Source organism: Coturnix japonica, chromosome 16 (genome assembly GCF_054131305.1).
Source record: "Coturnix japonica strain WE chromosome 16, WE-NBRP24, whole genome shotgun sequence".
NCBI lineage: Eukaryota > Metazoa > Chordata > Aves > Galliformes > Phasianidae > Coturnix > Coturnix japonica.
Genome location: NC_140678.1, coordinates 1,804,233 through 1,822,598, shown reverse-complemented (window position 1 = coordinate 1,822,598; position 18,366 = coordinate 1,804,233). Strand labels below are relative to the sequence as shown.

The 18,366-nt window shown below is 60.5% G+C and overlaps 1 protein-coding gene across 3 annotated transcripts; it reads left to right on the top strand.

Moving 5' to 3' along the window:
* Window positions 1-418: 418 nt before the first annotated feature.
* SEMA6B (semaphorin 6B) lies at window positions 419-17,995 on the top strand. Of its 3 annotated transcripts, none has more exons than XM_085517339.1 (17): window positions 419-716; window positions 11,287-11,423; window positions 11,575-11,704; window positions 12,004-12,064; window positions 12,154-12,216; window positions 12,601-12,702; window positions 12,865-12,955; window positions 13,058-13,177; window positions 13,266-13,354; window positions 13,453-13,670; window positions 13,764-13,895; window positions 14,232-14,381; window positions 14,887-15,081; window positions 15,354-15,494; window positions 15,676-15,753; window positions 15,913-15,971; window positions 16,051-17,995. In XM_085517339.1, the coding sequence occupies exons 2-17, from the start codon at window positions 11,321-11,323 to the stop codon at window positions 17,019-17,021; spliced, it is 2,703 nt and encodes a 900-aa protein (XP_085373465.1). In that variant the 5' UTR covers window positions 419-716; window positions 11,287-11,320; the 3' UTR covers window positions 17,022-17,995. The 3 variants fall into 3 exon arrangements, with proteins under 3 accessions (XP_085373465.1, XP_085373466.1, XP_085373467.1); XM_085517340.1 differs by lacking the exon at window positions 419-716 and adding an exon at window positions 9,262-9,397; XM_085517341.1 differs by lacking the exons at window positions 419-716; window positions 11,287-11,423; window positions 11,575-11,704; window positions 12,004-12,064; window positions 12,154-12,216 and adding an exon at window positions 12,233-12,367.
* Window positions 17,996-18,366: the final 371 nt, after the last annotated feature.

The following is an 18,366-nucleotide window of genomic DNA, read 5'->3' as shown; positions in this document are numbered from 1 at the left end:
GTACGCATTGTGGGGGTCCCACCTTGCTCCCCCCACATCTGTGTGCACAGGCAGCCCCCCTGGGCAGTAGGGTGGCCTTGAGCCCCCTGTGCGGGGGATGCAGCCAAGGAAGGGGGGAGAGGCACTTTGTGCGTGGGGAAACTGAGGCGGGGGCTGCGGGGATAGGGACAGGGGTGGGAGGATGAGGCAGGAGGACGGGGACAAAGCAAGGCTGAGCCTTTTTGAGGTGCGGGGGGTGGGGGGTGGACTGATGCGGGAGGAAACTGAGGCAGAGGGGGGTACAACCCCACATCCCCCGAACCTGGGCACGACGCGATGCCGTTCTACCGGGAGGGGGCCGAGGCGAGCAGGGGCCGGGCAGGGGGCGGGGGGCGTCCTGGGGCGGGGGCAGGGCGACAAGGGGGTGGGGGGTGGGCGGGGGGCAGAGAGCGGCAGCTCCGCTGTCTCTCCAGCGCTGTGCATTACCGGAGCGGCCCTGCTGCAGCCGCAGCCGCCGGGTGGGCTCGGGGCCCGGACCCGGCTCCGGCCGCGGCCCCCCCCCCCCCCCCCAAAGATTCACTGTCAGCCCCGCCCCAACACGGGCTCCGGTGGCCCCGGCGCCTCCCGTCGCGGCGGCGCGCACGGTGCGGAGCGGAGCGGGGCCGGGCCGAACGGAGCCGCGCTGCCGCCGGGCGCAGGTGTGCGGTGCCCCCCCCCCCCGGCCCCCGGATCTGAAGGTAAGAACGCGGCCGGTGCCCCCCCCCCATCTCCCACCCCATTGATGCGGTTGTCCTCCCCCACCCCATCTCCATCCGAATCGATGCGAAGTTTGCCCCTCCCGTCGGGGGTTGCCGGTGTGGGGAGGGGGGGGCTGCACCCTGCAATTGGGACATTGGGAAGAAGGGGGAGAAAAAAGGGAAAATGTGTCGTTTCCCACCCCCCCCCCCCTACCACGTCCCCCCCCACGGCAAGGCCCTCCCCCCTCCCGGCTGCTGCTGCTGCTGCATTGGGAAGCGGCGCTTTTGTTAGCGGCTCTCCGGGCGGAGCAGGAGGAACCTTGAAGGGTCACGGCTGGAGGGCCCCCCCCGCACCCCGGCCCCACTCCCCAACCCCCCTCCCCGCCCTGCTCTAACCCCCTCCTCACCGCTGTGCCCCTCCGCTCCCTCATCCCCACCCTGCGATCCCCCCCTCCCCACCCCTGCATTCTTCGGGTATCCTCCGCACCTCCACCCCACACCTCTATTCCTCCCCCCCCCCGCAGCACTATGGAGACTCTCCTATCACCGTCATCTTTCACCCCGCTGCCCCCCCCCAGCACCTTGCTCTACCCCCCAGCATTATGAACTACCCCCCCAGCATCCCCATCCTGCACCCCCTGATCCCATGGTCCCATAACCACCTCCCCCTGCCCAGCACCCCTATGTCCCTCCCACACCCTGGAGCCCCCCTCTGCCCCTCCGCAGCACTGAATCCTGAACACAGCATCATCCAGCCAGCATCCCCTCATCCCATTTCATCACCCCAACCCTGCATCATGACCCCCCCCCCCCCCCCAGCCCTGGAATGCAATGTGCTGAGCCCTGGGGGGGGGCAGGGATGGAAGGGATGGAGGACAGTCCCAAACCGGTGGGGGGGGTGGAAAAGAAGCAGAATAAGATGGGGAGGGGTCCGTGTTTCATAGGGCTCCACCACCCTATAAGAAGCAGCTGGGATGTAGAGTATTGGGGCAAGAAGGGGGGGTTGATGTAGGCCCCCACCCCATTTGCCTTCAGCTGGTGGGATTGTGGTGGGGGGCTGCAGTGGGGCAGGACAACAGAGGGAAGCAATGAGAGCTCAGACTGGGGGGGGTGTAGAAAGTGCTTTGTCCCCCAAACAGCCCATGGGCCCAAAGGTGACAGAGCCCCCCCAGAGAACTGGGGTGCCATGCATTGTCTCCCTGGAACTGTAACTTTTCTTCCTTATTCCCACTGTGGTGTGGGGGGAATGACACCCCATAGGGTCACCCCATATGTGCCGAGGGTGCTGGCACTCCCCATGTTGGAGCACAGCTGAACATCCCCATGCAGGGGCTGCGGGGGGGCTGTCATCTCCTTGGGGACTCTGCACTATTGAGATGGATTTTGGTGATGTAACCCTAAAATAATGTGGGTTGTGCTGAGCTTGGCCCAAATCCTGCCCTGTCACCCTCACTGCTGTCACCATGGGCATCCTGCCCATTGCATGCCCCCCCCCAAAATCCCCCCCAGCCCAGGCCTGGCCTCCTTTCCTCCTGCATCATCCACATCAATTGCTGTGGGGGGTCCTGAGCACCTTCCTGCCCCAAATCAAGTAGGGAATGGAGGAGGGGTGAGGGGAGCTGGCCCTGTTTGGGTTGTGTGTGGGGGGGTACAGTGCCCTCGGGGGAGCAGGGCCGGGCTGTGCTGTTGGCTCGGGGTGACCTTGGATGAACGGTGCCATCCTCTCTGCCTTGATTTCCCCTCCACCCAAAGCACAGCCTGAACGGGGGGGGATGGACAGGTAGGCGACCCCCCCCACACCTTCTTGCAGCTGTAGCTCAAGGAGATGAGGACAAAGCAGGCACCACCTGCCCCCCACCCCCCCTCCCCAGTACCCCGAGGTCCATTGCAGCCTACTTGGCTCTGATGCAGAATGTGACCCCCAGTGCTGCCATCTCTATCGCACCCAGTGCAAGGGGGGGGCGGGGGGGAGATAAGGGGGGGCAGGACAAGGTGCTGAGCCCCATGCAGGGGGGTGACGTGGGAACTGGGTCACTGCTGTCACCGGGGCACGTGGCTGCTGCGTTCGGAGGTGGTGTGTATGGAGGGGGGGTGGGCTGCACACCGTCGTACTTGAGGGGCTGGGGGGTGGGTTGCTCTTGAGGCCATAGGGCTGAGGATGCTCCTGGGGTTCTGCTTCCATCTGTGCTATGGGTGCTGATCCTGCCGGGTGCTGGGAGCTGCTTGGAAGAAGATGTTTTTGCTTAGTGCGGCTGTTCCCATAAACAAAGAGAAATTACCAAATGACCCCCTGATAGCGCCGGGTGCCTGATGAATGCCAACAACGGGGCCGTGCTGCCGTGGTGGGATGGGGAGAGCTGTGCAGGAGCGTGGGTACACGGTCATAGGGGCGCATGCATCCCCAATGCAAAGCTATGGGGGGCTGCAGGGATGTGCACTGCCCCTCACCCCCTGGGGTTCAGCAGCTCTGCACCATAGGACCTCAAGTCATGGGGTGGGAGGTGACACACCAGCCTGGGTGTCACCATCCCTGTGCCGTGCTCTGTGTGAGCTGCACGCCATGGTTGTGCTGGTGGTATGTCCTGCAAGCAAAGCTCTGTGTTAAGCTGTGCTGCTGCCTGGGGGGCTCTGCTGTGCCCCCTCCTCACTGTGCCCCCTCCCCATGGTGAGAGCTGGGAAGGTGCCGGAGCTCAGTGCAGAGCTGTGCTGCAGTGCTGGCCACGCTCACAGCCTCAGGTTTTTAATTAAAGCTGCCAGCTTGGATGCTGTTTTCCAACGGGCTGAGCTGTGCCATGGCCGGGCTGTGGGTGCAGCCGTACAGTGGGGCTCAGTTGCTGTGTTTTAAGGGTTGTTTTGGGGGTGTGAATTGTGATGGTGCTCTGTTCTCGGCCTCTCCTCCTGCTTAATCCATGCTGGGTATGTGGGAGGTTTATTTGTTGTTCCCATCATCCCAAGGCGCTGGGTGGCTCTGGGTACCTCCTGCCCATCCCTGGCACCCCTGTAGCTCCAGGCCTCAGCAATAACCCCCAAAAGAACCAAATTGGGGTTTGATTCCCTTTAGTGCAATGGGATGGAGAAGGAGAAGGATCGTCTGGAGCGGATGAGATTCCCAGTGGGGCCGGATTGTGCTAACGGGATTTTACTCCCTATTTAATTACAATTTTGTCAAATTAAAAAAAAAAAGAAGAAGGAGAAGAAGATCCTTCTCATCTCTGCTCGCAGCTCCCAGGAGCGGCAGCTGTTAATTACACAGCAGGTGGCAGCCACCACCGGTCCCCAAAGGGTCCCCATGGTGGGACTCAGGGTCTGCCTGTCTCCACTCTGTCCCAGTTCATCCCAGTACAGTGTGGAGGCCCTGGGGTGGCACCGGGGCTGACAGCGGCCGTGGATGCAGCGTGCTGATGTGCCATTGCTAATCCTTGGTTCTTTCCCATGTAATCCTGCCTACGGGGATAATCCCATCAAACCCAGCAGCAGAGCTTAGGGTTGGGTGTGCCCGTATCGCCCGTAGCACCACGTTTGGTGCCGAATGGACTGTGGGGTGATGGTGGGCTCTGGGAGAGCAGTTGGGATTGGTGGGCATGGCAGCATTGGGGCAGTGCAGAGCAGGGAGCGACCATTGTACTTGGATGGGGAAACTGAGGCACGGAGCAGCAGCATTGAGTGATATGGGGATGGTGCCACCCAACTCTGGTGCCAAATGCAGCACTGAGGGGCACAGTGAGCACCCACCACCCTGGTGAGGTTGGATCCAGCTCAGGTCTGGGTGGTGGGACAGAACTGTGCCCCATTTGTCACCTCCCACCAGGGGAAATCGGGGTCGAAAGGTGATGGGGAAGGCCAGGATGGGGATTGTCCCCATGCAGCGTGGGCTGGTCCTGTCCCAGCAGCAGGTAGGGAGTGCTGTGCTGCAAATAACCCGGCAGCTGCCTGGCACCTGCTGTGCCATACCCTTCATTTCACCTTTTGGAGTTATCTCAGTGGTGTGAGGTCAGCGCTGTGAATAGCCCCATGGCTGCTGGTGGCTGAGGGCCATTCAGCAGAGCTGAGCTGGGATCCCAAGGTGCTTGGGGTGGTGGGGGGGGGGGGGGATGCATCTGATCCATTGCTGTCCCCCTCCCCTGAATGATGCTCATTTCAGAGCATGCACACACAGGAGCATTGCATGGTCCCTTGTAACATGCATCCACATACGTGTGCATGTGCCTGCACATGCATGTGCGTGCAGCTATATACATGCACACACATGTGCACATACACATGCGTGCACACCCTGCTCATGCATGCACACGTGTGCACAAACACATACATACACCTGCATGCAGCTGCACACACATGCACGTTTGCACACACACACATGCATGCATGCACATACCTGTGTGCACACACACCTACACGCACACACATGATGGCACCACACACCCACTTACACCATGTACACCCCCCTGCTTGCCCAACACCCATCACACCTCCCACACCCTTGCACACGCAGAGGCCCTGTGTGCAAACACCCCCCCTACTGCTGTGCACGCAGCTCCTGCTGCCCATTGCATGCATGCACACTGCATGCAAGCAGCAGCCTGGTGTGCACACATACACACACACATACACACATGTGTGACAGCAGTGCACACACCAACACCTGCACAGACCCCACACCACCTCCCCAGCCCTTTGAAAGCCCCTCTGAGCTCTCTCTGCTTTTGAACAGTTCTTCCCCCGGAAGCACGAATCAATACTCTTCCCCCCCCCCCCTCTTCTCTGCTCACTCCTGGGCCCTTAGCAACACATCTGCCTCCAAGTGCACATCTGCTCTGCACCATGGCAGGGACCCCATATCCCAAAGTGGGGGCTGTGGGGCTCTGTCACCTTCCAGCTGGGCTTGTACAGCCCCCCCCCTTTGCCCACCCACTGGGTGATGGCACTGACAGAGCTGTCCTCAAATCTGGCTTTAGGATGGGGAGCATCTTCCCCCATTCCCACCCACGGTGGCAGCAGAACAAGGAGCTATTTCGGGGTGGTGAGGAAGCACCTGACCTTCCGGCAAGCGCACAGGCGGGGGCACAGAGTGCAAACAATGGCCCTTTGTTCCCCACCAGCAGCATCCTGCAGCCCCCAACCCGACCGCAGCTCTGCTACAGTGCATCCCACATCATGGGGATGGGGCTGTCCTGGTGTCTATGTGGGTTGGGAGGGGGGTTCAGTCACATGGAGTGGGTCAGGGCTACCCATGGTGGCTCCCAGCTCTTCCCCCCTCTTTGGCTGCCGTCCGGTGGTTCATTCAGCTGATGGGGATGGTGATGGGAAATACAGAGTGGGATGGAGCCGGGTCATAGCAGCAAACCTGCAGCCTGCCAGGAGGAGGAGGAGGAGGAAGAGGAGGAGGTGGTGGCCATGTGAAGGCTGCGCTTGCACATCACTGCCCACACCTTGGTTGCAGCAGGTGCATGCATCCATCCTGGGGAGCTGAGCTGTGCCGTGCCATTCTGAGCTGTGCTGTGCCATTCTATGTCATGTTGTGCCATTCAATGCCATGTTGTGCCATTCTGAGCTGTGCTGTGCCATTCTATGCCATGTTCTGCCATTCAATGCCATGTTGTGCCATTCCGAGCTGTGCTGTGCCATTCTATGTCATGTTGTGCCATTCAATGCCATGTTGTGCCATTCTGAGCTGTGCTGTGCCATTCTATGCCATGCTGTGTCATTCTGAGCTGTGCTGTGCCATTCTGAGCTGTGCTGTGCCATTCTATGCCATGTTGTGCCATTCTGAGCTGTTCTGTGCCATTCTATGCCATGCTGGGCCATTCTGAGCTGTTCTGTGCCATTCTATGCCATGTTGTGCCATTCTGAGCCAAGCTGAGCTGTGTCATGCAGAGCTGTGCCATTCCATTCTATGCTGGAGCACGCTATACTGAGCTGTGCTGTGCCATGTGGAGCCACGCTGGCCTGAACCGTGCCATTCTGAGCTGAACCACTTAATTCTGAGCTGAACCGTGCCATTCTGAGCCATTTGGAGCTATGCTGTGCCATTTGGAGCTGTGCTAAGCTTTTGTCAGGCCATGCTATGCCATTCTGAGCCATGGTAAGCCATGCAGTGCCATTCTGAGCCATGCTTCAGGGCAGGAAGGTGAGGAGGGGGGCTGTGAAATGAAGACCCATATGGGACCCTGGGGGCCACCAGCACCTCAAGGGGTCTGTATGGGTTGGCACTGTGGTCCCTTTGCCCTCTCTCCCCGTGCTGACCCGGGCACACAGCGGATATTTCATCTTATTTGACTCCAAATCAGTTTGTTGAAGCATAGAAATTTCAAATCAAGGCGCTGGTGCCTGAGCTTGGAGCAATTAAAGGTAACATTTTCCCAAGCAAAGCGAGGCAACCAAGCACATCCCAGCACGGCGGAGATGCGGGGGAGACTAAAGAGGAAATAAAAACAACAACAACAACAACAAATAAACTTTTATTAAGGCTTAAGAAAATGAGACGGCGGATGGACTGAGCTGCTCTCCTCCCCACCGCCTCCTCTTGTCCTGCTGGGACCTGCAGGTTCGTGTTGTAGGGCTGCTTTCTTAGGGTGACTTTAGGGTTCCTCCTATATGTTGCTTTTACATCCCTTAAAGCAACGTTGGGAGGTGGTTTCTTAATGACAGGGCTGTGCTTTGTTGTTGTAGGGTTGGCACCTGGAACAGAGGTGTTATTGTTGGGGTGTTGCTTGGAGCTGGGGTTAAACATGGGGTTGGTAATGTAGGGTGCCCAGTTGGAGCTGGGGTTAAACGTGTCTGGTAGTGTAGAGTGCTCGTTCAGCTCTGAGGCTCTGCATGCTGGTTGCCATAGGGTCCCATTGCCAAAGGCAGATCCCATCACCAGGTTGCCACCGTGGCTATTGAACTTCTCCATGGTCACAGGGCCACCAGGCTGGGGGCAGTGGGGGGTGGTAGGGGATGCAGCTATAGGGGGGCACAAGTGGGAGTTGTGTGATTTTGGGGTCCAAGGAGGGGTGAGGACCTTTGGGGACAAGGGGAGGGCACGTGCCTTGAGGGGAGCTTCATGCCTAGGCAGGGGATTCATGCATGGGACAAGGGATGAGGAGCTGCTGTGGGGTGGGGGGGGTTCAGCTCCAGCACCCCATGGTGCCGCCCACCCCGTGCCCACCATGGGGTTTATTTTCGGTGCGAAGCGAGACGCCTCCTAAATAGGAAATGATCCTTAATATGCAGATGGGACATATTTAATATGCAAATTGACACAGCTCTGGCCGGCTGCCAGTGGCGGCTGTCGGTGGCACCTTGTGTGCACCCAAAGGTGGGTGACAGCGCAGGGAGGAGGGTGACGTCCATCCTAATGGGGGTGATGGGGACAAAGCTGCCTCAATGACCACAGGATCCCAGAGCAGGGCAGGCAGCAGGCAGGGGGTGCTGGGGGGGGCCTATAAGCAGCAGCTGTAAGCAGAGCTGGTAACCAGAGCCCAATCCCAGGGGGGGGGAAAGAGAAGGGGAGGGGGGACAGCTGAGCCGACAGGGACGTGGCCGTGGAAGCACCCAAAGGTAAATGGCAGTGGTGGTGGCAGCCCCCCCTTCCCCCCTTGATGTCCCACTGATGGTGAGGGGGGCGATATCCTCTTGGCACCCTCTTGGAGGCTCTGAACGCCTGCAGCCCCTGGGGGGTGGGGGGGTTGTTTGCTGGTTGGGGGGGGGGTCTGGGGGTGGTGTGTGGTGCCAGGTGGCCGCGGTGACATTTGCTCCATCCGCGCCGCAGGGACAGCTGCTTCCTGCCTCTGCCACCCGAACCCACCAGCCAGCAAGCAAAGCATTGGCGGGACGGAAACCTATGGGGGTGACCCCCCCTTTCCCCCCCTCCCCACCAACTGCGGCCGGTGGCCCTCATGGCTGCATGGCAGCAGCAGCTGGGCTGCACTGCAGGCTTCCAGGCACTGCACCCCAACCCTATTTTGACCCCCAAATGCAATGTGATGGGCACTGTGTTGATCAGTGGGGGCAGACCCTGTGCCCCCCACCCTCCCCGTGCTGGGTTTGCATGTTGTCAGCGTTTCCTTATGCTGCCGCTTGTAAGGGGCCTCATTAACATATCTAATTGCCGCCTCTCTATAGTGATTTGTGCTGATTGCTTATTGGCATTAGTTACTTTGTAAAGAAAATTACCCTAAACATCAAATAAAACCCAGCATTAGCCGTATGGAAAGGGACACCATGGAGATATTGGGATGACAACCCCAATCCCCCCCCCCCTCCCCATAGTGTGCTTTGGGGTAACGTACCCACCATGGTGCCACCACCCTGGGGAGTCCCATGTCTCAGTTTTGGGATCCCCCCCCCACTGTAACCCATTGTGGTGGTGGCACCCCTGGGGAGGAGACGCTCTGGGTTGGTTGGTTGGTTGGTTGGGGGGGGTTTGGGGGGAGCAACAACCCAGAGTCAAAGCGGTTCCAGTTGGTGACAGCTGCGGCGGTGCCGGCTCCGGTTACGGTGACATCAGCTCTACCTTCCCACCTGGCGCGGGGGGCTCGGGCCCCGTCCCATGGGGGTCCCATGGGGGTGGGGGGAGAGGAGGGTTGACAGAGTGACAGCTGAGCGGCTCTCAGGCTCCAGACATGCACCCAGCTCTGCCGGAGCTTCCAGGGGGACCCTCTTGGAGCAGTGGGGACAGCGGTGGCAGCGGAGCTCAGGTTTGCATAGTGGGGGGTGTTGGGTGCTCTGGTGCTGTGGTGAGGGGATCCCATCCCTGGGAGGGAAGCATTCACCCCCCCCCCATACACACACACACCTCCCAACCCAAACCAAGGGGTTGAAGGGATGGAGTTGGTACCTTAAGGGATGGCAGTGGGTGCATGCAGTCACCTCCGGGGTGGGGGCAAAGCTGCAGAGCTACCCCTCCCCTTCCCCACCCCACCATGCTTCAGTGCTGAGGGGATGTTGGAGGGGGTGGGGAGCGATGGGGTGAGGCATCAGCCCCCCCTGAGGCTGTGGGTGCAGATGGATGGTGCCTGGTACCGGGCATGTTATCAAATGGGGAAACTGAGGCACAGCATGGGGACAACTCACCCATGGTTGTTCAGCAGCTCTGGGTCACAGCCATCTCCATTCCCCATCCCCCAAGCTTCTAACAGGGACCCCAACCCCACCCCAATGTAGGGTGCACCCCCTCTCACTGCCTCAGTTTCCCCTCAGCTCCCAACGGCCATCCCTGCTCCTCTCCCCCTTCTCCTCCTCCTCCATCAATGGGGCCCTGTTCTCCACCGTGCCCCCCGCTCGCCGCCAGCCCCCTCCTCCCCGGCCCCTCTCAGCCATTGCCTTTTCTTCACCCTCACAATCGGAGGCATTTATGCAGCCGGAGGCTCGGGTTACCCCGACTGTGCTGGGCACCCGCTCACTATCACCGCTGAGCGCCCAGGGGACGGTGACACCGGAGCCCCCCAGCTGGGTTACAGCCACCGGGGTCAGTGGCACAGAGCTCCTGAGGGTCCCCATGCCCCAAATCCCACTGGGAGAGTGGCTGCGTGGCAACAGGAGGCAATGGGCAGTGGAAGGGGGGGAGAACTGAGGCTGCATGAGAGGTCCCAGCAGCTCCTAAAGCTGTAGGTAAATGGAGAGCTCTCCTTGGGGGGGTCACAGAGGGGGCCCATAGCAACTTTGGGTCTGGTGTACCCAGAGATGAGCGGGATGGGGACAGTGCCAGCTGTGACCCAGGATGTGACACTGCACTGAGTGCCATGGGCTGCAGAACTGGGTCTTATCCAGTGGTTCTGATGGTGCCTGTGTCCCCTATCCCCCCGCAATGTCACCCTCCCTCACTCCATACAGAGGAGGGTGACGGTTCGATGGCACCCACGTCCCCACTCATTGCCCTCACCAGACTGAGAATCAATTAAATTCCCTCCTGTTAATTACCCAGCTCTGCCCCACGCCGTGTCACCCACAGGCACACAGCAGGGACGGCACCAGTGTCTGGAACAGTGGGGGGTGGTGACAGAGGTGACAGCAGGGCTGTGCTGCTGGGGGGGGGGCTGTGTGTGTATATGGGGCTTATTTCTACACCACTTTCCCACTGATTATCCAAGAAGGTGTGATTAAATTTTGGACAGGGAGAAGGCAAGTAGCAGCTACAGGGCTGCAATGCGGGGTTTCCTGTCCTCCATATCCCCATGTCCTCATCCCCACGTCCCCATCTCCATGGCCCTGCAGCTGTCCTGCAGCCAGGAGCCCAACTTGCACCCAGTTTATACCCAGTTTGTACCCAGTAGCTCCAATGCAGAGCTGTGCAGGCTCTGGGAGCAGCTCGAGGAGGGCGTGGGGGCTGCTTTTCCCAGCATATTTGGAATTCTTCAGCAGGAGAAGGACTCACTTCCCCCATCTCCCAGGCACACCCCTGGTCTCACACTGCTGGCTGCTGGTGCCAGCCCAACCCCAGCATCCTGGACCCTCACCCTTCACTTCAGGGGTCCCCCCAGAGCCCCCAGCCTCAATGAGGCACCCCATGAGCACTGGCAGTGAGTTTGGGGAGCATAGAAGGGAGGAAACCGGGTGCTGCCCCATCCCACCTCTCCCCCATCCGCAGGTGCTGTGGGCGCCTGCCTGCACCAGGGGAGACAATGTGGCCCCCCCTCGTCCTGCTGCTCCTGCTCACAGCAGAGAGGATGGCTCACGGCACCTTCCCCGAGGAGCCCAGCCCCATCGCCGTGGCAAACGAGGACTGTGAGTGCCTGGGGAGGGGGAACAGGGGGGCACAGATTGATGCAGAGAGGGGATGGGGCTGGGAGGACTTGGGGTGCTCTGTGAGTGGGGTCCTGGCTGGCCATGGGGATGTGTGTGATGCCATTTCTGTGTCCCCTCCTGATGTCCCCAGATGTGAAGCACTACGCTGTGTTTGTGGGCCATGGCAGCAGCCGACCAGGCAGCCCTGAGGGTGGTGGCACTGAGCGCCTCAACATCCAGCGCATCCTCAAGGTCAACAGGACCCTCTTCGTTGGAGACAGGTGTGAAACGTGGTCCCCAACCTCTGCACCCCACACATGCCCGTGGGCCCCATCATTTGGGATGGACCCCTGGCACCTAAAATTCTTCCCCAGCCTTGGAGTTTGGACACCCCAATCTCACAGCAGGGTGCTATTGGGCACCCCAGTTCTATATCCTGTGGGTCTCTGGGCTGGATGGACTCACTGCCCACTGCACCCCATTCCCATGGGGCAGATGGGCTGAGCACAGAGCCCACGATCCCACACTACAGGGCACATCAGACACCCATAAAGTGGTGACATCCATATCCTCCCTGCAGGGACAACGTCTACCGTGTGAGCCTGGAGCCCACTGCTGGCAGTGAGATGCGCTATCACCGGGTAAGAGCTGACCACTGAGCTATTATGGGGACATTGGGTGGGTGGGGGGTTCTGTCCTGGCCCCACGTTGGGTTTTTCTGCCCCCACAGAAGCTGACTTGGAGATCAAACCAGCACGACATCAGCATCTGCCGGATGAAGGGGAAACACGAGGTATGGGGGGGGTCCATACCCTGTGAGCCCCCCTCACCCTCCTGCATCCCACGTCACGTGTCACCGTCCCCCAGTGTGTGTCACCCTGTGCCTCTCGGCTCCCTGCCAACGCTTGTGTCAACTGTGATTTATTGGACGCTGGTATAATTGGGTTTGTAATTAATTATTTCTGGCCCGTTGATCAGAACAGACACATCTCATAATCTGCAAGAAATCCAATTTCCAGGTCCCGTCCGTGCCCCCTGGGGCTGCCCCCCCACCCCAGCCCAGCCTCTTGTGGTGAGGGGGGCAGAGGGGGGACCCCTCTCCTATCCCTGGGGCTGTTTTTGGGGCTGGTGCTGGGGAGTGGATGGAGAATCTGACAGCCCCCTCTTACTGGCACAGGCAGAGTGCCGAAACTTCATCAAGGTGATGCTGGTACGGAACCAGAACCTGCTCTTCGTCTGTGGCACCAACGCCTTCAACCCCATCTGTGCCAACTACAGTGTGAGTCCCCTGCTGCTGGGATGGGGCTGGAGGGTGTCAACAGGGACAGGAGCTCTGCAAAGGACAGCGTGTCCCTTTTGGGGTCTCCTGCCACCACCCAGACCCTGCTGCCTGGCATGGCACCCCCTGGCCATGCTGACAGCCCTGTGTTGCCCTCTGCAGATGGACACACTGGAACCCGTTGGGGATAATATCAGCGGCATGGCACGGTGTCCCTACGACCCCAAGCACGCCAACGTGGCACTATTCACAGGTCAGTGCTGACACAGTGGGGACCACCGGTTGGGCACTGCTCCTCCAGGTGCTCCCTGTGTGCTGCCTCCATCCCATACCCACACTTGTGTCTCCCTTGCAGGGGGGATGCTCTTCACAGCCACAGTGACAGATTTCCTGGCCATTGATGCCGTCATCTACCGCAGCCTGGGGGACAGCCCGACCCTGCGCACTGTTAAACACGACTCCAAGTGGTTCAAAGGTGCTTCCAGCGTGGTGTGCATGGCATTGCTCCCTGTCCCCTTCTGCTCTGTCCTGGGGCAGCCCTGACCCCACTGCTGTCCCTGCAGAGCCCCACTTTGTGCACGCGGTGGAGTGGAAGAGCCACGTCTACTTCTTCTTCCGTGAGATCGCCATGGAGTTCAACTACCTGGAGAAGGTTGGAGAGGTCCCCACAGTGACCTGAGCCTAAGGGACACCTGGGATGGGGGCATCCCTTTGTCCCTGCTGGGTGATGGTGACGAGCATCCTTTGCAGGTGGTTGTATCCCGAGTGGCTCGGGTGTGCAAGAATGACATGGGGGGATCACAGCGTGTGCTGGAGAAGCAGTGGACGTCCTTCCTCAAGGCTCGGCTCAACTGCTCCGTGCCGGGTGATTCCCACTTCTACTTCAATGTCATCCATGCTGTGACAGATATCCTGGAGCTCAACGGGCGCCCTGTGGTTCTCGCTGTCTTCTCCACACCCACCAACAGGTTGGCCCCATAGAGCTGGGCTGGGGAGTGCCCTATAGGGGTGAGGAGGTGGGGGGTAGGTTGCGGTGTTCACCCCACACTGCATCTCCCCAGCATCCCCGGCTCGGCCGTGTGTGCCTTTGACATGAACCAAGTGGCTGCTGTCTTCGAGGGGCGCTTCAGGGAGCAGAAATCACCTGAGTCCATCTGGACAGCTGTACCTGAAGACATGGTGCCAAAGCCAAGGTGAGTGAGTGACCCATGGGGACAGCGGGGATGGGGGCAAGGGACAGGCAGGAAAGGGGTTGGAGATGGAGGTGGGGAGAGGGGCAGGGATGGGAGTGACCAAGGCTGGTGGTGGGGATGAGAATGGCAGATTAGGAGGAGTTGGGAGGGACCTTTGGATGTCCTCCAATCCAACCCAGCTGGGGATGGGGATATCAGGATGTGGAGTGGGGGTAGAGATTGGAATGGTGACACCAGAGCCAATATCGGCAGAGCTGGAGACAGGACTGGGACAGAAGTGGGACAGGGCTCAGCCACATCATGGCAGTGCTGAGCTTTGCTATGCTGTGGTGTCAGACCCGGGTGCTGTGCGGCCCCGGGGATGCGCTACAACTCCTCCAGCACCTTCCCCGATGAGATCCTCACCTTTGTGAAGACGCACCCGTTGATGGATGAAGCGGTGCCATCCCTGGGCAACGCGCCCTGGATTATCCGCACGATGAGTCGGTGAGTTTTGGGGGGGTAGGATGGGACCTGGAGAGGTTGCAGAGGGACCCCCAGCACAAAGCAATGCGGGAGAGTGGTTGCTTTTGGGGTGCATGTGTGTATGTGCACGCATGGCCACTCACAGCTGTGCCCATCCATGTGCATGGCTTGCGCTGCTGTGCCTCAGCACGTTGCTGTGCCTCCAGCACTGCCCCTGCATGGGAGAGCGCCATGAGACCTGATAAATGTCATAAACTTTGCAGCTGAGATTGTCTCATCCTAATTAAATCTGCCTTAATTGCTGTTTGATGGGGAATTAATCAAGCTGCGCTCTCGGGCCACAGCCTCCAGCCAGGAGGACAACATGCAGGGCTGCAGACGGGGCTGCAGGGATGAGGGCAGGGATGTGGGGATGGGGGCAGGCAAATGGAGCAAGGGCTGGAGATCAGCTGGGGTTCTGCAGGGGGTCAGGGGGACACATGGGTCCCTGCTGGCCCCAACACCCTGCTCTGCTCATGCTATGCAGGTACCAGCTCCGCAAGATTGTGGTAGACAACGCAGCAGGACCATGGGGCAACCACACTGTGGTCTTCCTGGGCTCCAGCACAGGCACCATCCTCAAGTTCCTCATTCATCCCAATGCCACCAGCAGCCCCGCGCCTGCACCCCCCGGCAGCCAGAGCATCTTCCTGGAGGAGTTTGAGACCTACCAGCCTGGGAGGTGGGCTGGGGTGGGGAGAGGGAGGTGGGTGGGTTGGTGGTGGAGTAGGTGAATGGATGGATGGATGGATGGATGGATGGATGGATGGATGGATGGGTGGATGGAAGGAACAGATCAGAAAGATGCAAGGGTTAGATGGGTGGTGGGATCAGTGGGATGGATGAGACAGGGGCAACGGGTGAGCTCCCTTCCCTGGACCAGCCTGCACTGGTTGATGATGTTGTGGCTGGGGACAGGAACTGGGGCCATACTGAGCTCTGCTCCGTCCCCAGATGTGGTCGGGACACAGAGGATGAGCGGAGACTCCTGGGCCTGGAGCTGGACAAGGCAGCCGGATCCCTGCTGCTGGCTTTCCCCCCCTGTGTGGCCAGGGTGCCCGTTGCTCGCTGCCAGCAGCACTCGGGCTGCATGAAGTGAGTGCCAAAGAGGGCAGGGCTTGCGGGAGGGATTGTGAAAGGAGAGAGGGCTTACCATGAATTTGCTCTACACTGGAGCTGAGATATGAATGGTTTGGCATAGCCAGGAGCACCGATGGGGAAAACCAGGGTCCCTTTTGGGGGCTGGGGGTTTCCTGACGTCTATACTCCCTGCCAGGAGCTGCCTTGGGAGCCGGGATCCGTACTGTGGCTGGACACCTGAGGGCTCCTGTGTATTCCTGGAGCCCAGCCCCAGGTAATGCTGGCTGGGCTGGGTGGACTCTTTGGGAGCAACATGGGGGTCTTGGGGTCTGCCCTGGATCTGTGAACTTTGAGCCACATCAGCTCCTCCATTTCCTCTCACCATGGAGACCCAACAAACTCCTCCTGACCCCCTTTTTGCACTCCCGAACAGGACAGCTTTCGAGCAGGACATCTCTGGTGGCAGCACATCGCATTTGGGCGAGTGCGAGGGTGAGTGTGGGACAGGGATGGGACCCAGGGACACATGGCACATCACAACTGTCCCCTGAGCCCCTTTGCCATCACCCAGGGCTGGTGACGGAGAGCTTCGTGGACGAGCCGGATGGGCTGGTGTCGGTGAACCTGCTGGTCATCTCCTCGGTGGCCGCCTTCGTCATCGGTGCTGTTATCTCCGGCTTCAGCGTGTGTTGGTTCATTGGCCACCGGGACCGCAAGGAGCTGGCAAGGCGCAAAGACAAGGAGACCATCCTGGCACACAGCGAGTCGGTGGTGAGCGTCAGCCGGTTGGGCGAGCGGCGAGCGCGTGGTGGGCAGCCCGGCGCTCTGCTGGCCCCACTGATGCCCAACGGGTGGCCCAAGGAGATTGGCAAGGCAAGCCAACACGACCTGGACTCGGGTGTCCTGCCTACACCGGAGCAAACCCCGCTGCAGCAGAAGCGCTGCCCTGGTGCCCTCCAGAACTGCACCTGGGAGCAGAGCCACAACATCATCAACGCCGCGCTGCGGGACCCTGGTGCCAGCGGCACGCGGCTGCACACCGGTGCTGGCCGCTCTGCCCGCGGCATGCCCCTCTCCTGCCACGCCATCCTGGTGGATCAGGAGCTGGAGGCTGAACTCAGTGACTCCTCAGGTGACGGGCACTGGGGACGGGACCACCACGAGGGTCCCCGCACAAGGCAGCACCCCCCTGCTGGTGCCCGCCGTCCACCCCGCAGCTCCTACGGCGACTTTGGGGGCACCCCACGTCCCAGCCCTGACCGCCGGCGTGTGGTTTCGGCTCCCGGTGGGGAAGGGGGGGACTTTGTGGAGGGGCCGCCGTGGCACCCTGAGCAGCTGAACTTCAACGCCAACAACGGCACCCAACGCCCCGGTGCCCACCTCAAGAGGAACCACACATTTAACAGTGGTGAAGCTCCGGCAGGTGGCTATGGGCAGCATGGCACGGCCCCACGGGCACCCGGTGCGGGGCCCCCCCGTGCACTCACGGACCTGCACCACCTCCTGCGCTATGGCATGGAGCGGACTCCCTCGGGCAAATAGGAGCTCACTGCCTGGCTCGGCACCCACAGGTGCTGCCACCGTGGACGCTTTACCCTGCTGTGCCGTGGCACGGTGCTCCAGCTCTGTGGGGATTGGGATGGGGCTGAGATGCTGCATGGGGGATTGGCAGCCCCTGGGTTCCCATGGGAAGGGTTTGAGGTTTTCCCCTCCTGCTCCTGGAGCTGCACAGGTCCCTGCTGTCCCCGGCTGGCACGGGGCAGTGCCCCAGGATCCGGCTGCTTTGCACAGGCTCTGAGTGTCTGTCTGGTCTCTTCCCCAGGCTGGACCCAGGGACTGCTGCGCCCTGGGCGGGACTCCCTGGGAGGCAGCAGGATGGGCACACAGACATGGGCACAGCTGGCATAGAGCAAAGCAGTGCCCTCTGCACAGAGCCCCTCAGCCCCACTGGCTGTGCCTGGGCACCTTTAGGTGTGTGGGTGCTGCCAGCACCCTTGGAACACCCAGCCAGGACAGCACCCAGCAAAGGATGCCATCAGGGTGCATTATCTGCCAAGGACTGGGCAAAATCTCCACTACCCCCACCCAGTGCCAGCGGGGAGCTGTCATCTAACCCCCAACACCTCTGCTCCCACCAAGATCCCAGCACTCCACTCCCTTCTCCTTGAAAGCACAGCTGGGCACTGGGGTGCAGGGGGCCGGGGTCCCACCAAACCCACTCTCTGCTGGCAAAAGGTGCCCTCTAAGTGCCACCCCTGCCCCAATTGCAGGCGGCACAAGGGGCAGTAGGGCTCTGCAGGACCGCAGGGCTGCGTGGAGGGATGTGGGCGCTGCAGGTGCTCAGCACCCTGGCTGCAGGGTGGAGGGCAATTGGTCCCATGCTGTAAATAGGGTGCCGGGGCACCGCGGGCACCCCATCGCCCCGGGGCCGTTCATGCATGCGACAGCGGTAACGTCTCTGTATAACCCCGGAGCCCCGCAATAAACTTCTGTTTACAAGAGGTGATTCCTCCCCACCACCGCCTCCAGTGCTGTGCCATGGGGAGAGGCAAAGCTGACCCTGCCTGTGGGGCACGGGTGGGAGGACAGCAGGCTGGAGGGGGCTGTGGGGCAGGGGAGCATGTGGGGACCTTTGCTGTTCCATCATGCAAAGCCCCACTGAGTGCACAAATGTGTGCAGTCACACCTTCATTTGGGCACCCACTGCGCCCCTGCAGCCTCAAGGAAGGGGGGAGCTCAATGCTGTGCCACCCTCACACCCAGAGCCTCAATGTGGGGCCATGGGGATGAAGAGTGCCCAGCACTGCTGTGTGTGCTGGAACTTCCTTGAGCTGCAGCGATTGCGAAGGAGATGGTTTCCCAATCGAGGGGACGTGAGGCCAAACCA